At 33.5% G+C, this 20,436-nt stretch overlaps 1 protein-coding gene and 2 long non-coding RNA genes across 3 annotated transcripts; all 3 read right to left on the reverse strand.

The window, feature by feature from the left end:
* Positions 1 to 7,635: 7,635 nt before the first annotated feature.
* On the reverse strand, positions 7,636 to 9,173 carry LOC145134483 (uncharacterized). Its single transcript, XM_079069323.1, has 4 exons — positions 8,742 to 9,173; positions 8,599 to 8,671; positions 8,445 to 8,510; positions 7,636 to 8,255 (listed from the first exon to the last, which is right to left on the reverse strand). The coding sequence occupies exons 1-4, from the start codon at positions 8,768 to 8,770 to the stop codon at positions 7,752 to 7,754; spliced, it is 672 nt and encodes a 223-aa protein (XP_078925449.1). The 5' UTR covers positions 8,771 to 9,173; the 3' UTR covers positions 7,636 to 7,751.
* A 339-nt stretch (positions 9,174 to 9,512) lies between these two features.
* On the reverse strand, positions 9,513 to 12,676 carry LOC145128467 (uncharacterized). Its single transcript, XR_013716924.1, has 7 exons — positions 12,448 to 12,676; positions 12,277 to 12,356; positions 10,915 to 11,074; positions 10,231 to 10,274; positions 10,088 to 10,160; positions 9,843 to 9,908; positions 9,513 to 9,719 (listed from the first exon to the last, which is right to left on the reverse strand). It is a non-coding gene; the product is annotated as an uncharacterized LOC145128467 (long non-coding RNA).
* A 3,859-nt stretch (positions 12,677 to 16,535) lies between these two features.
* On the reverse strand, positions 16,536 to 18,073 carry LOC145129252 (uncharacterized). The gene is made up of 2 exons (XR_013717404.1): positions 17,322 to 18,073; positions 16,536 to 16,852 (listed from the first exon to the last, which is right to left on the reverse strand). It is a non-coding gene; the product is annotated as an uncharacterized LOC145129252 (long non-coding RNA).
* Between the last annotated feature and the right edge of the window lie 2,363 nt (positions 18,074 to 20,436).

Here is a 20,436-nt window from a genome sequence, read left to right on the forward strand (position 1 = left end):
GAGTATTTGGGTGCAAAGCGTTTGCACATGTATCAAGTGAACTGCGGAAGAAATTGGACCTCAAATCCACTGCATGCATCTTTATTGGATATGGATATGAAGAGTTCGGGTACAGGCTATGGGACCCAGAACTAAATAAGGTCATTCGAAGCAGAGATGTGGTTTTTTATGAAAACCAGTATTATGATTTCAAGGCACCGGTTAACAAGCAACAAAGCTCCAAAGTTTCAGATATAATATCTAAAAATAAAGATGATGTTTCCACTGAAGAAGTGGATGAAGAAGTCGATGATGCAGATCAACAAGGTGTTGAGCAGGGGGAGCTTCCACCCCTGGATAATTCAGATCCACTGCCAGAAGTTGCAAACGAAGGAACTCAAGTTAGACGATCCGAACGAGTACGTGCTCCATCAACAAGATATCCGACTTCAAACTACATCCTTCTTACTAGTGAGGGGGAGCCAGAGAGTTTTCAAGAAGCTCAATCTCATATTGACAAAGCAAATTGGCAGAAGGCCATGGAAGAAGAAATGAATTCTTTGTAGAAGAATCAAACATATGAGTTGGTAAACCTTCCCAAAGGAAAGAAAGCCTTGAAAAACAAGTGAGTTTTCAAGTTGAAGAAAGACGGCAAGGGAAATACTATGAAGTATAAGGCGAGACTCGTTGTCAAAGGTTTCCAACAAAAAGAAGGAATCGACTTTGATGAAATTTTTTCGCCAGTTGTGAAGATGATGTCTATTCGAGTTGTACTCGGATTAGTTGCCAGTCTAGATCTTGAACTTGAGCAGATGGATGTGAAAACAGCCTTTCTCCATGGTGATTTGGATGAAGAAATATACATGGAGCAACCTGATGGCTTTAAAGTCCCAAAGAAAGAGCATCTCGTCTGTAAATTAAAGAAGAGCCTTTATGGTCTTAAGCAAGCCCCAAGGCAGCGGTACAAGAAGTTTGATTCATTTATGATGAATCATGAGTACAAGAGAACTGTTGCAGACCATTGTGTCTATCTGAAGAAGTTTCCAGATGGGAAATTTGTCATCCTTTTGCTCTACGTGGATGATATGTTGATAGTGGGCCAAGATGCAATGATGATCAACAACTTGAAGAAGGATTTGTCTAAGTTCTTTGATATGAAAGACTTAGGCCAAGCACAACAGATATTGGGCATGAAAATTATCCGTGATAGAAAATCAAGAAAATTGTTCTTATCACAGGAAGAGTATGTTGAACGTGTGATCAAAAGGTTCAACATGGAAAATGCCAAGCCCGTTTGTACGCCCTTGGCTAACCACTTCAAGTTGAGTAAGAAAAGTTGTCCATCTTCTGAGAAAGAAAAAGAAGAGATGAAGGCAGTCCCCTATTCCTCAGCCGTAGGAAGTCTTATGTATGCAATGGTGTGTACAAGACCAGATATTGCTCATGCTGTCGGTGTTGTGAGTAGATATCTAGCTAATCCGGGAAAACAACATTGGGAAGCAGTCAAATGGATACTTCGATACCTGAAGGGTAGTTCAAAACTATGTTTATGCTACGGGGGAGCAAAGCCAATCGTGGAAGGTTATACAGATACCGATATGGCAGGAGATCTTGATAGTAGGAAATCTACATCAAGTTACATTTTTACTTTGGCAGGGGGAGCTATCTCGTGGCAATCCAAGTTACAGAAGTGTGTCGCACTGTCAACAACAGAAGCCGAGTATATTGCTTCCGTTGAAGCTGGGAAGGAGCTTATATGGATGAAACGGTTTCTTCAAGAATTAGGCTTTCCACAAGAAGAGTACATCATTCATTGCGATAGTCAGAGTGCTATGGACCTGAGTAAGAACTCGATGTACCATTCCCGTACAAAACATATTGATATACGTTATCACTGGCTTAGAGAAGCAATTGAGGGACGAGAATTGAAGTTGTTAAAGATCAACACCAATAACAATCCTGCAGACATGTTGACAAAGGTGGTGACACAAGAGAAACACAGACTATGTGCTGACATAGTTGGGATGAGGATTGTTGGACGGAGACTGGAGGGGGAGATTTGTTGTGTTCCAGCCTCCAAAGCCTCCAAAGCTACAGTAGCCATCATTGTTGACAAAATGAAACCTACGGGACAAGTTTTTCTTCCCACCCTATGATGAACACAATTAACAGACGCAACTACAATGGTGGCTGCCAAGACTATAAATAGAGACTTCATTCTTCAGTTGTATACATCCCAAAAACACAGAGAAACAGATAGTATAACACTTAGAGTGAGAGTGTTAGTGAGAGGGTTGGTTTTTTGTAATAGTTGAGTGTGAGAGTTGCTCCTCCTATTGTAATTCTATTTTCATGTTTAATAGAAGAGTTCTCCAACCCCAACAACTGGTATCAGAGCCAGGTTTGGCGATGGGTTTAAGAGACTTGCGGGATTGAAATTTCCTGACACACAACGTTCAAGGTATAATGAAAGCATGACACTTGGAGAATGTGAAATAGCTTGTAAAACGAATTGTAATTGTACATCTTATGCAAATTTGGATATCTGAAATGGTGGAAGTGGTTGTTTGTTGTGGTTTGGTGATCTGATTGATATCAGAGAGTATGATGAAGATCAAAATCTTTATATAAGAATGGCTGTCTCTGAGATAACAGATGGGGACTCGAACTTCAGAAGAACAAAAGTAGTCACCATTGTTCTGATAGTCTCAGCAGCAGCATTGCTTCTGTCTGTAGTAGCTTTTGTGTATAGAAACAGAAAGAAAAGGCTACATATGAAAGGTGGAGTAACACAATCATCTTTTTTTTTATTATTATAAACCAAACGATTTCAACTTTCAATTACCTTGATAACTTTTCATGTCTATAAATGTAGAGTCTTTTAAGTCCCCTCGATGTTTCTCTAGCTTTAGGGACATTGGGATTTGCCTCTCCATATATGTTGGCTGTTGATGAGGTGTCAAGCGTGAAGTTTTCTCATTTTTTGAGTTTTTGAAAATCATGTAATCAAGAACAATTCAACTTATCATTTTGTAGGAAACAGGGTACTTGCACTTGATAAAAGACATAGTAGTGTAGGGATGGAAGATCTTGAGGAGGTACCCTTTTTTAGTCTGAATGAAGTAGCCAAGGCAACCAATAATTTCAGCATTGATAATAAGATTGGAGAAGGTGGATTCGGTCCAGTTTATAAGGTAACTTAATTATTGAAACTTCTTGAATAGAATCCGATGCGTATTAGAATCATAAAGTTTAATCTTAATGTTTTAGGGTGTGTTACAAGATGGACAAGAAGTAGCTGTGAAGCGTCTCTCAGACACATCAGAACAAGGGATTGAAGAGTTCGAGAATGAAGTAATTTGTATTGCAAAACTTCAACATCGGAATCTTGTGAAGCTTCTTGGATACTGCATTCATGGAAATGAAATGATTTTGATTTATGAATACATGGTTAACAAAAGCTTGGACTCATTCATATACGGTCTGACTCTCTGCAGTTTAACTAAATATGATGCTTTTGAATTTCTTGTCAAATCAAAGGATGAATTACTTAAGTGAATATCTTTTTGGCAGATAATACGCAAGGTTCGATGCTTAATTGGCCTCAGCGGTTTGGCATTATCCATGGAATGGCTCGAGGCATTCTTTATCTACATCAAGATTCTCGCCTTCAAATCATTCATAGAGATCTGAAAGCAGCTAATATTTTGTTGGATGGTGACATGAATCCAAAAATATCCGACTTTGGCCTTGCTAGAAAGTTTGTAGGGTTTGATAATGCCACCAAGACAAAGAAAGTGGTTGGGACATAGTAAGAATCCAAAAACATTGTTTATTAAGAAAAAGATAGAGAGTCAACTAGTAATATGTCAATTTACTTCATTTAACTTTGTTGCAGTGGTTACATTTCTCCAGAGTATGCATTACGGGGACGATTCTCTGTAAAGTCAGATGTATTTAGCTTTGGTGTTCTAGTGTTGGAGATAGTCAGTGGCAAAAGAAACAGGGAATTTTCTTATGGAGACCATAGAGACAACCTTCTTGGACATGTAAGTTAGATCTTTAGACCCGAAACTAGTGATTTCTTTAATGTAAAATGTCAAGCCCAAAGTTACAAAATAGCTCAATAACCTCTAGATCAACTTAAAACCATGGTAAAAGTAAATGATAACACAACTTACCGATTATTAGAGGCTCGCAATGCTCACTTTTTATCCATTTGATCCAGGCATGGAGACTGTTCAAAGAAGATAAGTCAATTGAAATGATGAGTGCATCTTTACGTGAGACGTGTGTAATATCTGAGGTAGAACGTGTGATACATGTTGGATTATTGTGTGTGCAACATCATGTAGAAGATAGGCCAACTATGTTGTCAGTGGTTTTGATGTTGGTTGGTGAGGGTGCATTACCTCAACCCAAACAGCCTGGCTATTTCTCTCAAGATAGTCATGAATCTAAGTCTATTTCATCACTCGGTGATGATGAATATATGATAACACTACTGTATGCTCGTTAGCAACCACATCTTTACACAATGTTGTAAAAATCCCGACTAGGTTACGATTAGTCTCTAAGCGCTGCCTGACTGGCTAGATGGCATCTAGCACTTGATCATTGCCTACACGATGAACGAAGAAGTAGCAAACGATGAAATTTTAACACTTTGAAGAAGTTCTATCTCAATAGAAACTAACTGAGGAAAGATTAATGTTGTATTAATCATATTAACCTACTTTCTTATTATCTTAGTAGTTTTTACGAACTTTGTTATGATATTAGTCATATTTCATTTTTTTTATATTCAATGAATTAGCAATTTAGAGTCCCCGATTAATCTCCGCCTAGCCGATTAATCTTTTAACTCCGGTCCACAGACTAGGTAACGTCGAACATTTATTACAACATTGTCTTTACCTCAAGGGATAAAAACTTTGTTAGAGCTTATGTCATTTGGCTTAGATTATTACTCTTTATTTACATTATATTCTCTATTCTTTTCTTTCTTAATCTCCTATTAACTTTAAACTCAAGACGACGTAAATTCCACATTAACTATGCGTTAGATTTTTTAAGTCAAGATTAAGTTAAGGGTAAACTTGTTCATTCGTGTTGACCGGTGAAAATAATGAATACTGAGGAAATGATTTCCTTGATTCAAAATGATAAAGTTACAAACTATAAATACAATACAAAAAGGCCATGGGTCATAGACCAGACTATACATATGGGATATAACATAACAAATACACACTAACCTTCCTCCACAATTTGATGATAAGAAGGTTGGACAATATTAAAATTGGCTTTGAAGTTGTGAAAAAGGTGACGTAAAGAGTCCCTTCTTGAAGATGTCAGCATGCTATGAGCTTGAAGGGACAAAGAGAACACAAACAAAGCCTATAGGAACTTTGTCATGAACAAAGTAAATGAACTAGGTTTGTAGACATATAAACCGCAATGATGTTATCACAATATACAAAAGTGGCCTTGTTCGTCACCCACTGAAGAAGCTTTTTGTGTCTTTGTTATCACGAATGAGGGTCTCGAGATTGTTCCAAACTTGAAGAGTGGTGGAGTCCTTCATTAGTACCATTTAGAGTAGATAATGTGAGATGGATATGTATATCCACAATTTCATAATAAAGTCTACTTTCTTCCATTCCACATCTTTTGGTTTTAGGGTAGAGTCGTCTTTATGGTTCAATCACATCGAACCCAATAAAATGGGTGGAGAAAAGTTCTCTCTACATATCATAATCGAGTCAATCAAGGTCAGCACCAAGATGCATTTATGTTTTTATGTTCATGATGTCAGAAGCTTTATGGGTAGGGCAGTAAACGAACTGAACGTTAATAAATTGTTCGTGAACCGTTTGGCGGGAAGTTCATTTATGTTCGTTTATTTAATAAATGGCATTTCTAGTTTTATTTACAAACGAACATGAACACCAATTCTCGCTCGTTTAATTAAACGAACGAACATGAAAAATGGTCTCGTTCATTCAGTTATGTTCGTGAACGTTCGTTTATGTTGTTCGTTCATATAAGTTCCTTTTATGTTCTATATGCTCAATTGTGTTTGATTACAATATTACTATATTATATGTTCATTTATGTTCATATATGTTCAATTAAGTTTGTTTATCTTTGTTCGTTTATGTTTATTTTTTATGTTCATTTAGCATGGTCACGAACATAAACGAATGAACATGAACAATGTAATTTGTTAAATGAACAACATAAACAAGAAAACTCGTTCGTTTATCCGTTCGTGTTCGTTCGTTTGTTCGGATAACTTAAACGAACGAACATGAACAAGTCCTCATTCAGTTAATTTACAACCCTATTTTTTGGGGAGTGGGAGTGTTGGCTGCCATGGATAAGGCTTGCAAGAACAAGATTGGAGGCTAGCAATGAGGTTGAGGGTTCAACCGTCGAGAAAAGAGGAGCCGGTGGAGAAAGATATAAGAGATAAATGGAAGGGGAGAGATTTTAGGTGGATTTTATACCATGCTTTAATACCATATTAAGGAATTGATCTCTCGGAAATGTCTAATTTTTATCTAATTGAATTTTCGATTTGTATCATCGAAATACTTCAATTTGATAGTACTTTCATGACTTTTAGAGAATCTTAGCAATCATTTTACCACCGATTTCTAACATCACGACTTTCAGAGAATCCTAACATCTCTCTCTCTCTCTCTCTCTCTCTCTCTCTCTCTCTTATATATATATAAATGTAATGTATGAAAATAGGCTAAACTATATATTACTTTAACACTCACCCCCTCCCCACATCCAAGCTGTAATATCGTATATGCTCAAATTGAACCAAATCACAAAATATAATTGTGAGGTTAAACCTTATGTAAAGATTGTTAGTTAAGGACTTCGCTTTCTTCTCGAAATATTCTTGTAAGAAAATGTTAGTAATAAACGCAGTGGCTGAGACTTAAGTTGGACTCGATTCCCTTAAACAGATTCGTCGTCTCTTCCCAGGGTACAACAACCTTAACAGTGTGTAGTGCGAGATATATCCACTTGTCTAAAAGAATCGTTGGAAGCAGGTGTACAGAGAAGGAGGAGGAAGAAGAGTATTTTCATTTGTGTGTTGAATGAGACGGTGGATGTCTCCTTTTATATTTGAACATGTAACAACAGCAAATCAATTCGTCATTAAGGAATTAATTGAGGCCAATAAATGCATCAGTTACAAAATTCAAACTAGGGACCAAAACTGTCAAGTTTAGCAAAAACAAGGGTTGCGCGAGCCCGAATTTTCAGAGCTGCATTCGTGTCTGCAGGTCGCGCTCATGCGCAAGTTCGGTGATTTTGGTCTACGAAATCCAAGATTTGCACCCCATCCCCCTACGCGCCGGTAGGACTTGAAGTAAAAATATAGATATTCCTACTTTCTTGTTAATTAATGACCAAAAAATTATATTTTAATTATTATTTTTTATAAATTTTTCTATTTGTACTAAACCCAATTAAATATATGGGCTCTAAAGTTTTCCAAGCCCAAATACTTTTTCTCTTTGATATAAACTAAGTAAACCCAATCAGTAAATCGCTGTGCTAGAACTTTTTCATCAATATCGAAGTTACTAATTAAATGAACTCGTTTATCCTCATTTTAGGATGCTACAACTTGTGATTGTCGAAATTTCGGGGTCACATGACCAATGGTTGTCGAAACTACAGGGATAGCACAACCTATCACTGCAGTACCTCAAACATAGTATAGAACATTTGTTTTTCTCAGGTTAACATTTATTACAACGAGAGAGCCTTTTGTTAGCACAACTTGTGATTGTAGTACCCCGAACATAATAGAGACCATTTTCTTTTCTCATGTCGGCCTTTATCATAACAAGAGAGCCTTTCGTTATCTTCAGAACTCCGTCTCCACCTGAAAATTTGTATCCCTTTTCATCAAAGACACTTGAAGATATAATGTTTCTCTTCATCTTTGGAATGTATCGAACATCACTTAAGGTTCTTATTATGCCATCAAACATCTTGATCCGTATGGTGCCAATACCACCAATCTTGCATGGTGAGTTATCAAAATCAAGAACAGAACCAGCATTATGAAGTGGTTTGAAGGTAGTAAACCATTCTTTGTGTGGGCACATATGGTATGTACAAACGAAATCAATAACCCACTCGTGATTAATGTTGGGACACCCAACAAAATCTACATTAACAACTTCTTTTGAGTGTGGTCGATTGCTTTCTTCAAGAGCAACATCCTTACCATCTTTTTTCTGTAAAAAGACCACAACAAAGGCCGAGTTTAAAAGGGGAGAGATTTAAAATACAAATACTAGATATAGAACTAATAGTAAAATAGTTGTAAATTAAAAATCTTATAAAGGTAAAGAAAGTAGCCAAAACCTACGCTACTTCACTCCTCACATGTCCAATAAAAACTTGAGTAATAACCGCGCTTAAACCTTTGTCGTCCGGCCTAGAGTTGCCATGAAATCAGAAAAAGCATGCATTAACATATCTTCCTCAGCCTACAAAAAAGATTAAAATTATTAATAAATCAAGCAAAGTGTTGGATATTATACTTAACAATACATGTAAAGAAAAAAAAACAATCACCTTAAGTTTTTGCCATTCATGTGACAATGATCTACTAGCATCCATGAGGAGTTCATCCTGTTTCTCCAAGTGTCTACATTTAGAACAAGAACATTATGTGCTACCAATCATATAAGAAAAATAATTATTTCAGCAAAACTTACTTCAAAATCTCTTCATATTTAATGTCCATTAGATTATGCGAGCTTTATTGATACCCTGAAATCCTAGCCTCCAATCTTACTTAAACATTAACAGCAATTAGGGATGATCTTCAAGCATTGTTGATTAAATAAGTACCCTAATAAGCATAACAAAGATAGTAATGTAAATCTTGTTTGTAAAGAGAAGATTGTCTTCATAATATAAGGGCACAAGAGGCACAAGAGGCACAAGTTTTTGGAACATTGTCCTTGTCTTCTCTTGGAAAACATACGAATCTTGTGAAAACAGAGAAAGGACATTGCACTCTGTATGCATGTCTTAAAATAACTTATTCATGCAAATTGAAGCCATGGTTTCCACATCCAAAACTATTTAACCGAAGATTGGTATATTTACTCTTTAACTATCGACATAAATAATTAACTGTAAAGTTATTAAAAAAAAAAGGGTTTGAATGAATATTAAAAAGAAATTAAATTGATATTAGCCTTGTTTTAAAGGTATCAAAACATATATAATTGCATTAAAAATTTTCTTTTTTTGTTAAAACATTAATCTTCTACGTAAATTAACAAAATTGTGATAAAATTGGGGAAATAAGTTCATTAATCAAAATGTTTTTAAAATGAAACACTTAGAATTTTGGTATAAAAAGCAATGCATTAACAAATTTAGTGTAATTTGACGAGTTACTATTGATTATACTAAATTAAGTGTAAGAACATGGCTCTACTTTTTAAAATTCGATTTAGTGTGTGTTAGTGTACACATAGTAAATTCGTATCTCATAGACCAAATCCATATTGTGAAACAAAACTCGTTACACACATATGCTATTCAAAAACAATATTTACCCAAAATTTAAACCTCAAAAACAATGTTCGACTTATTTAATGTTTTTCGTTACTATCCACATTGACCAATGCATTTGACTGTGGTGGCTCAATATCTTCCAAAACACTCGTACCATCTTGTCTCTGCAAAATTCGAATTAAGAAAACATATTAACTTTGACCATAAACGTTGACTAATAAGTAATTTCAAGAATGATTCATATATCTAATAAAATTAACTGTTTTTAATTACAAAATTAATATCACCTTTGTAGCCAGACCTTGAGACGCCATGAGATCATAAAATGCACGCATTAACATTTCTTCCTCAACCTACAAAAAGACTAAATAATTAATATTCCTATGATATTTTCCTTGTTTTTTTTCTTCAAAATGCCAATTTTACACTTTAGTTGCGTGTTATAGAAAATGAAATGGAACTCAATTATAAAAACTAAAGAATATTTTAACTTTATTTATATATAAATAAAGATTAAAAAAAGATGCATTACCTGAAGTTTATGTAATTCATGTGACATTGATCTATAAGCATCCATGAGGAGTTCATCCTGTTTCTCCAAGTGTCTACATATTAAAGAACAATATTATGTACTGTTGGTCATATTAGATTTAAAAATATTTCAAGAAAACTTACTTTAACATTTCTCCAGTGTATTTAGGATCCATCAAGTGCAGATTCTGAAAAGAAAAAAAAAAGTTCTCAAAATTAGGGATGACCTTCAAGCATTGTTGTTCAAATTAACATAAATTAACATGTGTTACATCAGAAATCGTATCAGAACAAGATAGTAATGTGAATAATATGTGGAAAGATAAATTTTTATGCATAAAATCTTTGATCTTGTTCTATGATTTTCTTGTTCTTGATCATGCTTCAGTTTAGATCCAAATCACTGATGGGTTAGTAACACAATCATAGCTCCAAACACGAATGCAATTTCCTCTGTTTTCAAAACAATGTCTGACTTAAAATAAAATTCTTCTTAACGATTGAATTTCAATTTTCAACCAACCGAACTTAAACTAACAAACCCTAACAATTAATTAATTAACAATTAAAAAACTACTGGTAAACAATCAGACCTGGAAACAGAAATTATAAGTCATTATCAACAAGAAAGTAAATTATAAAGATATATGTCATGCCAAGAAACAATCGGAAGGAGAATATTGGGGACAGGGTAAGGGCCATCTGAAATTGCGATTTCTTACGTACTACCAATTTTGACAAAACAATTAACGAATCAGGTCTAAACACGCATGAAATCAATCTGTAATCCGACAAACATACAATAACGAAGATTTATATAATACGTACCTAACCAATAAGAGAGGCGACAATCTTCAGAACCCAATCAAACCACTGCGCAGAAGTCGGCGGTGTCGGTTGCTTCGGGTATGAAGGAGGGCGGTGCAAGTGGCTGCAGGGAAGGATGATGGCGAAGATGGAGGCTGCTGTGGCGCCGGTGTTTCGGAGGCTATGTGAAGCAAATAAGAAGAAAAGATAAAACGATGTAGGGAATGAGGGCTAAAAGTTTACACAATGAATCGTTCAGAGCCCTTCGTAAATAAATAAATAAATAAATAAATAATAGGTAATGCTTACGCATTTAATTTATTTTTATATATATTTAATCATTTATGTTTTTGGTATACATGTAGTCATTTATGTCTTTGCCTTCATATAAATTAGGTGGAGGAGATGGTGAATATGAGAAGAGACTGGAAGGATGAAGACAATTAAGGGGCTGTTTGGCAGGATCTGAATTTTTAAGATCTGAAACTTTAAGAGGTCTGAATTTATAAGAGCATCTGAATTTTTAAGATCTGAATTTTTAACAAGCTGTTTGGTTGGAACCTCTCTATTACTGTGCTAAATAATGAAAATGACCATTTTACCCTTTTGTATTTGCTAAATTCAGTAATTCTATTTTATAAAATAATTTAACCAACTTCTTAAATAATTATAAAAAAAATATAAACACCATATAAAATCTAAACACCCTACAAAATTCAAATATAAACATCCTACAAAATCCAACACATATGAAAACACATACAACTATAACAAACATGAGCTGCACATAACTACATAATGTTATAATTGGAAGAACTCTATCACCACACACCAACATTATCATAACCAGAGTTCCAATATGCACCACCATAACTTCTGTTGAAGAACTCTATCAACAACATTTTCTTTGACAAATGAGATGATATGCAATCCCTTAAGAAGAATATTTCAAGTATGAAATATTTTAAATCAACAAAATTTGCAGCAGCACACAACATGCAACAACTATGAAATCCACCTCCAAAACCAACTACATAAAACATGACCAGGGGCAATATCTCCAAGGGGAAATCGACCACCAAGCTGTAACTTTGACTTTAGTTGAATCCAAAAACCATAACGTTGACTTTATTTGAATCTAAAACCGACATCAGATCAAAACTGAAATATAACCTAACAAGTAACAATCACATTGATGAAAATGGGCTACAACATAAGGGGTAGGATCGACAAATCAAGCCAATTTTTTTTAATGGAGAGAGCGACACCAATTAAGGATAAAATTAATCGGTATCTATCCGCTTACTTTCACCATCGTGCTTGAATGCTTGTTGGGATTGGGATTGAACCAGAATAATCGAGTTTCAGGGAAAAAAAACTTACCAAGAGCTGTGTTGTCGATGAGGGACCAGGAGAGCTTTGCTTCCGGTGGTGATGGTGGCACTGGCGAAAGAATCGGCCGACTGGTTCAGACCGGAGATGGAGTGGGTGAGCAAAACGTCATGTGTATTGAAAGAGAAGAGGGAAAGTGGGGCTGAAATATCAAGGGCAAACCTGCAGAAGATGTCGGCGATGCAGCTGGAGCCGAAGACGAAGGCGCCACAGTCGAAGCCGACGACGGCGGAAGCAGAGGGGATCGGAGCTGCAACAGATTGGAGTAAAGGAGAGGCGTCGTTGATGGTTGGGAGGGAAAAAAGAGGCTGTGCCCTGAAATAGAAGAGAATGCGATTGTGGGCAAAACAGGAAACACGCGTGTTCTTATTTTTTCAGATACAATCACATGTCTGAGAAATTAAGAGGTGTTTTTTAATTTAAGAGGCAAAAAATAAGATGCTATCAAACACCCTACATCTTAATTTTTAAGAGATTGCCTCTTAATTTTTTAATTAAGAGGCAAACAAACAGCCCCTAAGTGGATGACGGTGGATAGAGTCCGTGAAGGGCAGGGACTAAAGTAAACCTGTGTGATCAATATTAGAATAAGTCAAACTTCTACGGCCAATATCCGAATGAGTCAAAAGTTATGTAGCAAAAATGAAAAGTCCAAAAGATCACTATTAATACTTGCCATGCGCTTTAATATATATATATATATATATATATATATATATATATATATATATATATATATATATAGTTTCAGGTTCATTTGAAACCATTCTAATTTTGTGAGATCGTGAGACCAAATCTAAAAATAATTTTAAAATGCAAAATAAATGGAAAAATCCAAAAATTCTTTTTTTAAATATTATTTTCGGAACTTGAATTAACTAAAATAAATAAATAAATAAATAAATAAAATCCCGTTTTTTTTGAAAAATACATGAAATATTCTAAATAGAATATTACACTGACATATTCAAAAAAATAATTTTAAAATGCAAAATAAATGGAAAAATCTAAAAATTCTTTTTTTAAATATTATTTTCGGAACTTGAATTAACTAAAAAAATAAAAATAAATAAAAAAAATCCTATTTTTTTTTAAAAATACGTGAAATATTCTAAATAGAATATTACACTGTACATATTCTAAAAAATAATTTTAAAATGCAAAATAAATGGAAAAATCAAAAAATTCTTTTTTTAAATATTATTTTCGGAACTTGAATTAACTAAAAAAATAAAAAAAAATAAAAAAAATGCGTCTCACGGTCTCACAAAATTAGGCCGTCTCACATTAACTTCTGTGTGATCAATATTAGAATAAGTCAAACTTCTGTGGCCAATATCCGAATGAGTCAAAAGTTATGTAGCAAAAATGAAAAGTCCAAAAGATCACTATTAATACTTGCCATGCGCTTTAATATATATATATATATATATATATATATATATATATATATATATATATATATATATATATATATATATATAGTGAGGTTCAATAGAGAACCATAATTAACCAAGGAACCAATCTTTTTTTCAAATTTTAGAACTTATTTTTTATCAAAAAAAAACTAAAAATACAGAAATTCATAACTTTTTATCATTTTTCCAATGATATCAAATTCAATTTTTTTTTTACGTCAAATTCACAATGTGAATCTTTGAAAATTCACAATGTGAATCCGGATTCACACGGTGAATCCGAAAAATATTTTTCACATTAACAATGTTAATATATTAATTTAGATATTTTTAGATTTTTTTTTCGATAAAGAATAAGCTCTAGAAATTGAAAAAAAGATTTGGTTCCTTGAAGAACCAATAATTATGGTTCTCTATTGAACTTTTCTATATATATATATATATATATATATATATATATATATATATATATATATATATATATATATATATATATAGGGAAAGGTGAATATACCCTTAAGGGTATAAAAGGTTAGGTACCCAATCTACAAAACTACGTAGTTTCGATTATTGGATTGATTTTCTGAAGAAAAAATAATACAGTTTCCATAAATTATTTGCTACGTTCCTAATTAGGCTCACTGATAACATCAAATCACATCTTCCTTGATCGCCTGATGATCGGCTGGTTATCACAAAAAAATTCAGAGAAATCGAATTCAAAGACAAAAAATATCGATTTAAAAAAATCCCTACTCAAAGAAAAAATGATTCTAGAGAAATCGATTTAAAAAAAACAATCTACTGATTTCTAAATTCACCAATGTATTTAACTTTTGCAGTTCTTTATTCTTGGTTCTCATTTGTATTTAAAATTGAAATTTGGCTGCAACTATGTGATTTAAACAAAAGTATGATGCTACAAAAACTACAAACCCCCCGTGTTTTGGTTAAGAGTACTTCCAAGTAGTTTTTCTATAACTGACATTGATATGATTATTAAAGTTTCTCAGGATTTAATAGTCAATATTATTGTTTATAATGTTCTTTATTACCTGATGAATATTTATTTGTTCATGGATTTTAAAAGTGACATTGTTGTTTTTAGACATTGTCATTGTGTCATTATGCTACTAGTTGTTCAAAAAGAAAGGTAAGTATAATAATTATTTAGTTTTAATGATTGAGAACTCTAATAATTATATTAACAATTTTTTATGTTTTTCATGTATCAGGCGGATGAATCGTTGCAAGAGATGTGTTGTTTCTGTGAGAAAAAGAAAAATTAGATGCTTCATGACATTTTTTGGTTAACTGCACCTTTTTCATGTTTTAGACACAAATGATGTGTGAATAATCTAGAAGTGATTGATGCTTCTTACCAATTTTTAAATCTATTTAATGAAATTTGTTGATTGTTTAATGATTTGTGTTTATAAGTGAAATTTGGTTGCCCCTATGTGTTTCAAACAAAAGTATTATGCCATTTTTGGTTAAAAATGCAACTTTTCTGTAATTATAGGTTAGAAATAAAAGTAGGCTGTCATTTTAGGTAAAAAAAAATTGTAATTTTTCTGCAATTATACGTTTAAAATGAAAGTTGGCTGTAATTTAGGGTTGAAAATACAACTTTTTCTGCAAATTGGTTAAAAATGCAACTTTTCTGTTATTATAGGTTAAAAATTAAAGTTGGCTGTCATTTTGGGTTTAAAATGCATTTTTTCTACAATTATTCGTTAACAATGAAAGTTGGTTTGTAATTTAGGGTTGAAAATGCAACTTTTTCTGCAATTTGGGTTAAAAATGCAACTTTTCTGTTATTATAGGTTAAAAATTAAAGTTGGATGTCAATTTGGGTTAAGAATGTAATTTTTCTACAATTGTTCGTTAAAAATGACCATGTGTTACCTAATGCATGTAGTCTAAAATCTAAATCACCATGTGTAAAGCTAAAATGGTAGCATATGATTAGGCCCTCAAAGTAATCTAATTCTTGCATAGCAATATCCATTTCACGAATATAAAATTCATTGATGTCTAATAAATCAATAAAACGCAGTTGACCATCTATATACTTACTGCTTGGGAATCTTGTGAACTTATCATCGTGATAGAGTTCAACTGAAAGAATGGTGGGATGAGCATTTGTACAAAGTAAACAAAAAAATTACAGACATGTAATAAACACGAGGCATAGTAACATTGGTAACAAAGTAACAAACCACATTCATGTCAATGTAGTTACAAAAAGCAAAGTAACTTAGTTTAGATGAGATTGACGTCAAAATGATAGTTCAAAGTTCTAATGGTCTACAATGTCAGTACCATTTTCCTTGTATTAAGAAACAAACGTTTTACCATGATTGTAAATCTGTAGTCTGTAATATAGAATAGAAGAGAGAAAATATTGAAAAGACAAAAATGCCCTCATATGAGGAGGGTACATGTTTTAATTAATAGAAGAAATCATACATGATTTGAATGTACGAACCAGAATCACAATGAAGCCATTCCCAAATGGTGTTTTTTAAAACAAAAACCTGCAGAAAATGAGAAGAATCTCAATTGCTACTTTTCTATAATTTTTGGGTTAAAAATGAAAGTAGGCTGTCATTTTGGGTTAAAAATGCAACTTTTCAGCAATTTTTGGTTTAAAAATGTAAGTTGTCCATGTCCATGATTCTGTTAAGTTTTGTGTTAATCTAAACACAAGTTTGATGGTTTTTCACTTTGTTGGACGGATTTGCCCCTATCCCAAAGATGGTATGTAATCCTCAAGAACGTAAGGATATGGAGGTTCAAGTCAGATAAACAATATGACCAAATACGAAGAATCTTAATTAACAATTTTGATTAAAAATTATAAGTACATTGCTATATCGGATAAATATGAAAAACGGGTGCTATTTCAGCTTACTCCAAAAAAAATATTCTTTTTTTCTATACATTTTCTCTCAACATATTCATGGTCCATTCACTATACAACAACCCAAGATTTTTCTATAGTTCCTACAATTCTTCCAATGCTTCAAGTATTCCCATCAATTCTCCAACAAAGAATCTCAATAACAATCAACACTGGTAAAACACACAGATTCTGCTATTGAGCATCTTTATCGCACTATGTATCCCCGTCAAGTGAGTAGCCACTACACAAAATGAATATCAATATTAAAATGTTAATTTAAGATATTAACATTACCTAATTTAAAGTATAATTTGACATCAGGAACAGGTGTGATTATATATTATCTCATACCCTTTTCTCAATTCTCTCTTGTAGGCCCCATTAATTTCATATATCTTGGTCCATCATATGAAAATAATATTAACGGACCACTCAAAACTAATCAAGAATAGGGTATTTCTGGGTATTCTTGACAATCTTGGATAGAGCAGTTTGGCCAAGATCAAGGCCACAAACATCAACAAGCTGAACCAGATACAACAAAACATCAGAGATTTATTGGGCTGTCTCCCACTTCCCCTACCAGCCATCAATCCATTGGAATCACTAATGATCTAATCATTTTCATGTAATATACTTGCTAAAATGGTTAAAAATTATTTAAGATAATTGAATACATATGATATTGATTAGAAGTTTTAACTAATTACCAAAGCTAAGAGGAGATTTCGTAGGCTGTGGTACTGATCCAAGTTCCTTACTTTAGCAAACTTGGCAAGCCTAGCTCTGAGTTCTTCCAGTGAAGCATCCTTGAACTTTCTGTAAAGCTTGTGGAGATTCTCCATCTTCAAAGCTCATGTGTGTATTATATGCTACTTCTGCACTTCTATTTACAGCCAAACTCAACACGTTAGCATGTGAGAGAAAGAAAGGGGTGGGGCTTAAAAAGAAGTAATAAGGCGCAGTTTGGGTTATATCCTTAGAAAGATAAAGTTTAAAATTCACTTCCTACAATTGGGGGTTAAAATAGTCTATGCTTTTAAGGCATTTAATCAAACATGTGGTGGGTGTTTTGTGCTGCCTTGCTTTGACTTTGATCTTTTGGCTTGAATACTGTGTGAGCATACTCCCAATCTTGATGGACAAGCTTTATGGAAAGAAAGTGGCTACAAGACTCCAGGTTTTGGTTGTTATATGTCTTATGAATGGAATTGCTTTACAATACATGTGGGGAAACAAACGTTGGTGGAATTGGGTTTGAAGAGAGAAGATATTTCGCTTTGGGTAGTTTGGAAAGTGGGATTGGGAATGGAAGCAATCGTAAATAACTTTCAATTACGAACCAGAAGCAATCGTATAAGGGTTAGTAGATAGGAAATCAACAGAATTTAAGGAAGCAGTCGAAGTACGAAGCAGTCGAAGCAGGAGCGAGCAGGAAGCAGATCTTTTTAAGAAATTGCATTTTTCTTTTAAGGAATCGATAATGAAAAAACAAAACGACGTAGTTTTTATTTTTGGGTACGTAAGCTATATACCCTTAAAGGTATATTCACTTTTCCCATATATATATATATATATGACCATAAAACTAAATTGTTATATATGTACAAAATAAAAAACACAAGTGATTAAATATGTACAAAAAAAACATAAATGACTAAATGTATACAAAAAGTCATGACCCATTTTCGATCCATCCTTCCTTCAATGAATAAGCAGCCTTCAAAAATATTACATCAAACAACTTTTTCAACTCCAAAATAATTACCATTCATAACTAAATCGATACATTGTTATTGTGGTGTCATCGATCAGAAGAAAAATAAAAGGAAACAAGCTTAATTGGTGGGGACGATCACATGACTAGGAGGGAGGGGGGGCATTGACAGTTTTTTGGTATGCTTTATGTTCGTTTCTTTTCCTTCATGTGTCCTGATCCTCCTAATTGTTGTGTGCCATGCGTCGCTCATAAGGAAGAATAAAACTGTCGCAACCCCGGCCATCGGCGGAAGTGTCGGGGTGTGCGACGTCATCATGGATCACACTAATTTACATACATAGAATAGTACAACATAACATAATGTATAAACTTCTATTTGTTGGGTTTTATTTCAAAATTAGTTCCATAGACTATAAAATATGGCAAACGGGAGACAAAATAACATAAACAATTTATACCCACCAAGGATCATCTTGCAAGTTATGGAAAGATTAACCATAACAAGGGCAACAGCCGAAAACCTTCTGATATCCCGCTGATTGCACAACCAACACAACCACCACCACATTCACAACCATCACAGGTAAAACAAGACTATTTAAGTTCGAAGTCTCATATAATGATCAATAAATGCATGTTGCTTTGGTAATATTGGTTTGTGGTGAGTTTTTGCTAAAAGATTTGGTAACTGGTTTTTTGTCCCGTGTGCAAGAAATAACAATGTACTTTGATTTTTTTTGTCCCAAGTGCAAGAAATAGTAATGTACTTTGGTATCAATATATGTGTATTGATTTGGTAATTGTGTTTGTAATTGCGTTTTTGTCCCAAGTGCAAGAAATCACAATGTACTTTGGTATTTAAGGTTCTTTAGCACAAAATAAGTAGAAAATAAGCTACCATTTCTTATAAAACAATACTATTTAATTTCAACGTCTCATATATCTATATAATGATCAATAAAATGCATGTTGATTTGGTAATTGTGTTAATGTTCAAAGTGCAAGAAATAGCAATGTACTTTGGTTTTTTGTCCATTGTCTAAAAATAACAATGTACTTCGGCATCAATAAATACATGTTGATTTGGTAATTTTGTTTTTGTCCCAAGTACAAGAAATCACAATGTACTTTGGTATTTCTTGTATTTAAGGTTCTTTAGCACATAATAAGTAGAAAGTAAGCTACCATTTCTTGTAAAACAAGACTAATTAATTTCAAAGTCTCGTATATCTATATAATGATCGATAAATGCATTTTGATTTGGTAATTGTGTTTGTAATTGTGTTTATGTTTCAAGTGCAAGAAATACCAGTGCACTTTGGTTTTTTGTCCCTAGTTTAAAAATAACAATGTACTTTGGCATCAATAAAGGCATGTTTATTTGATAATTGTGTTTATGTCCCTATTGTATGAAATAGCAATGACTTTTTGTATTTATTGTATTTAAGTGCAAGAAATATCAATGTACTTTGGTAGTTTTGTTTATGTTTGATAGTTTAACTTATAAGTTTACATATGTTGTTATTTATTATGTAGTTGGAAAATCTTTGTGCAATGCTCAACAACCCAGCATGTAGTGAGGAACTTTATGCGTTTTTTCAATCGGGAAAACCACAAAGTGATGATCAATGAGGAAACGAGGGGAGTGGAGATGATGGTTCGTCGAATAATTAGTTTGTGTTTTGTATGTTAGACTTGTTGTGACATAAATTTATAACACTTTTTTTTGTTTATTTTGATATTTGTATGAAATTACAACACTTTGGTACCTAATTGGATGTTGTTATGTAATTTTTTTTTTTGCGTTTAATGTCGTTACCTATCGGTTTTTTGCACCCAAAAAGTGTTGATTTTTAAAAAATTAATAATTAAAAAAATGAAAAATAATCACTACAAGGAAATGAGCAATTAGCGGCGACAAAAGTCGCCGGTAAAGGGCCGAGAAGTCGCCGCTAAAGCTAATAGCGGCGACACGTCGCCGGTAAAGAGTCGCCGCTACTGCTTCGTCGCTATTGATCAGATTGTCTCCGCTAAAGACAAATGTCGCCGCTAATGCACCTGTCGCCGCTAATATTTCGTGTCGCTGCTAAAGAGAATGTCGCCGG

The sequence above is a fragment of the Lactuca virosa genome, chromosome 8 (assembly GCF_052849685.1).
Source record: "Lactuca virosa cultivar CGN04683 chromosome 8, Lactuca_virosa_CGN04683_v6, whole genome shotgun sequence".
NCBI classification, from domain to species: domain Eukaryota; kingdom Viridiplantae; phylum Streptophyta; class Magnoliopsida; order Asterales; family Asteraceae; genus Lactuca; species Lactuca virosa.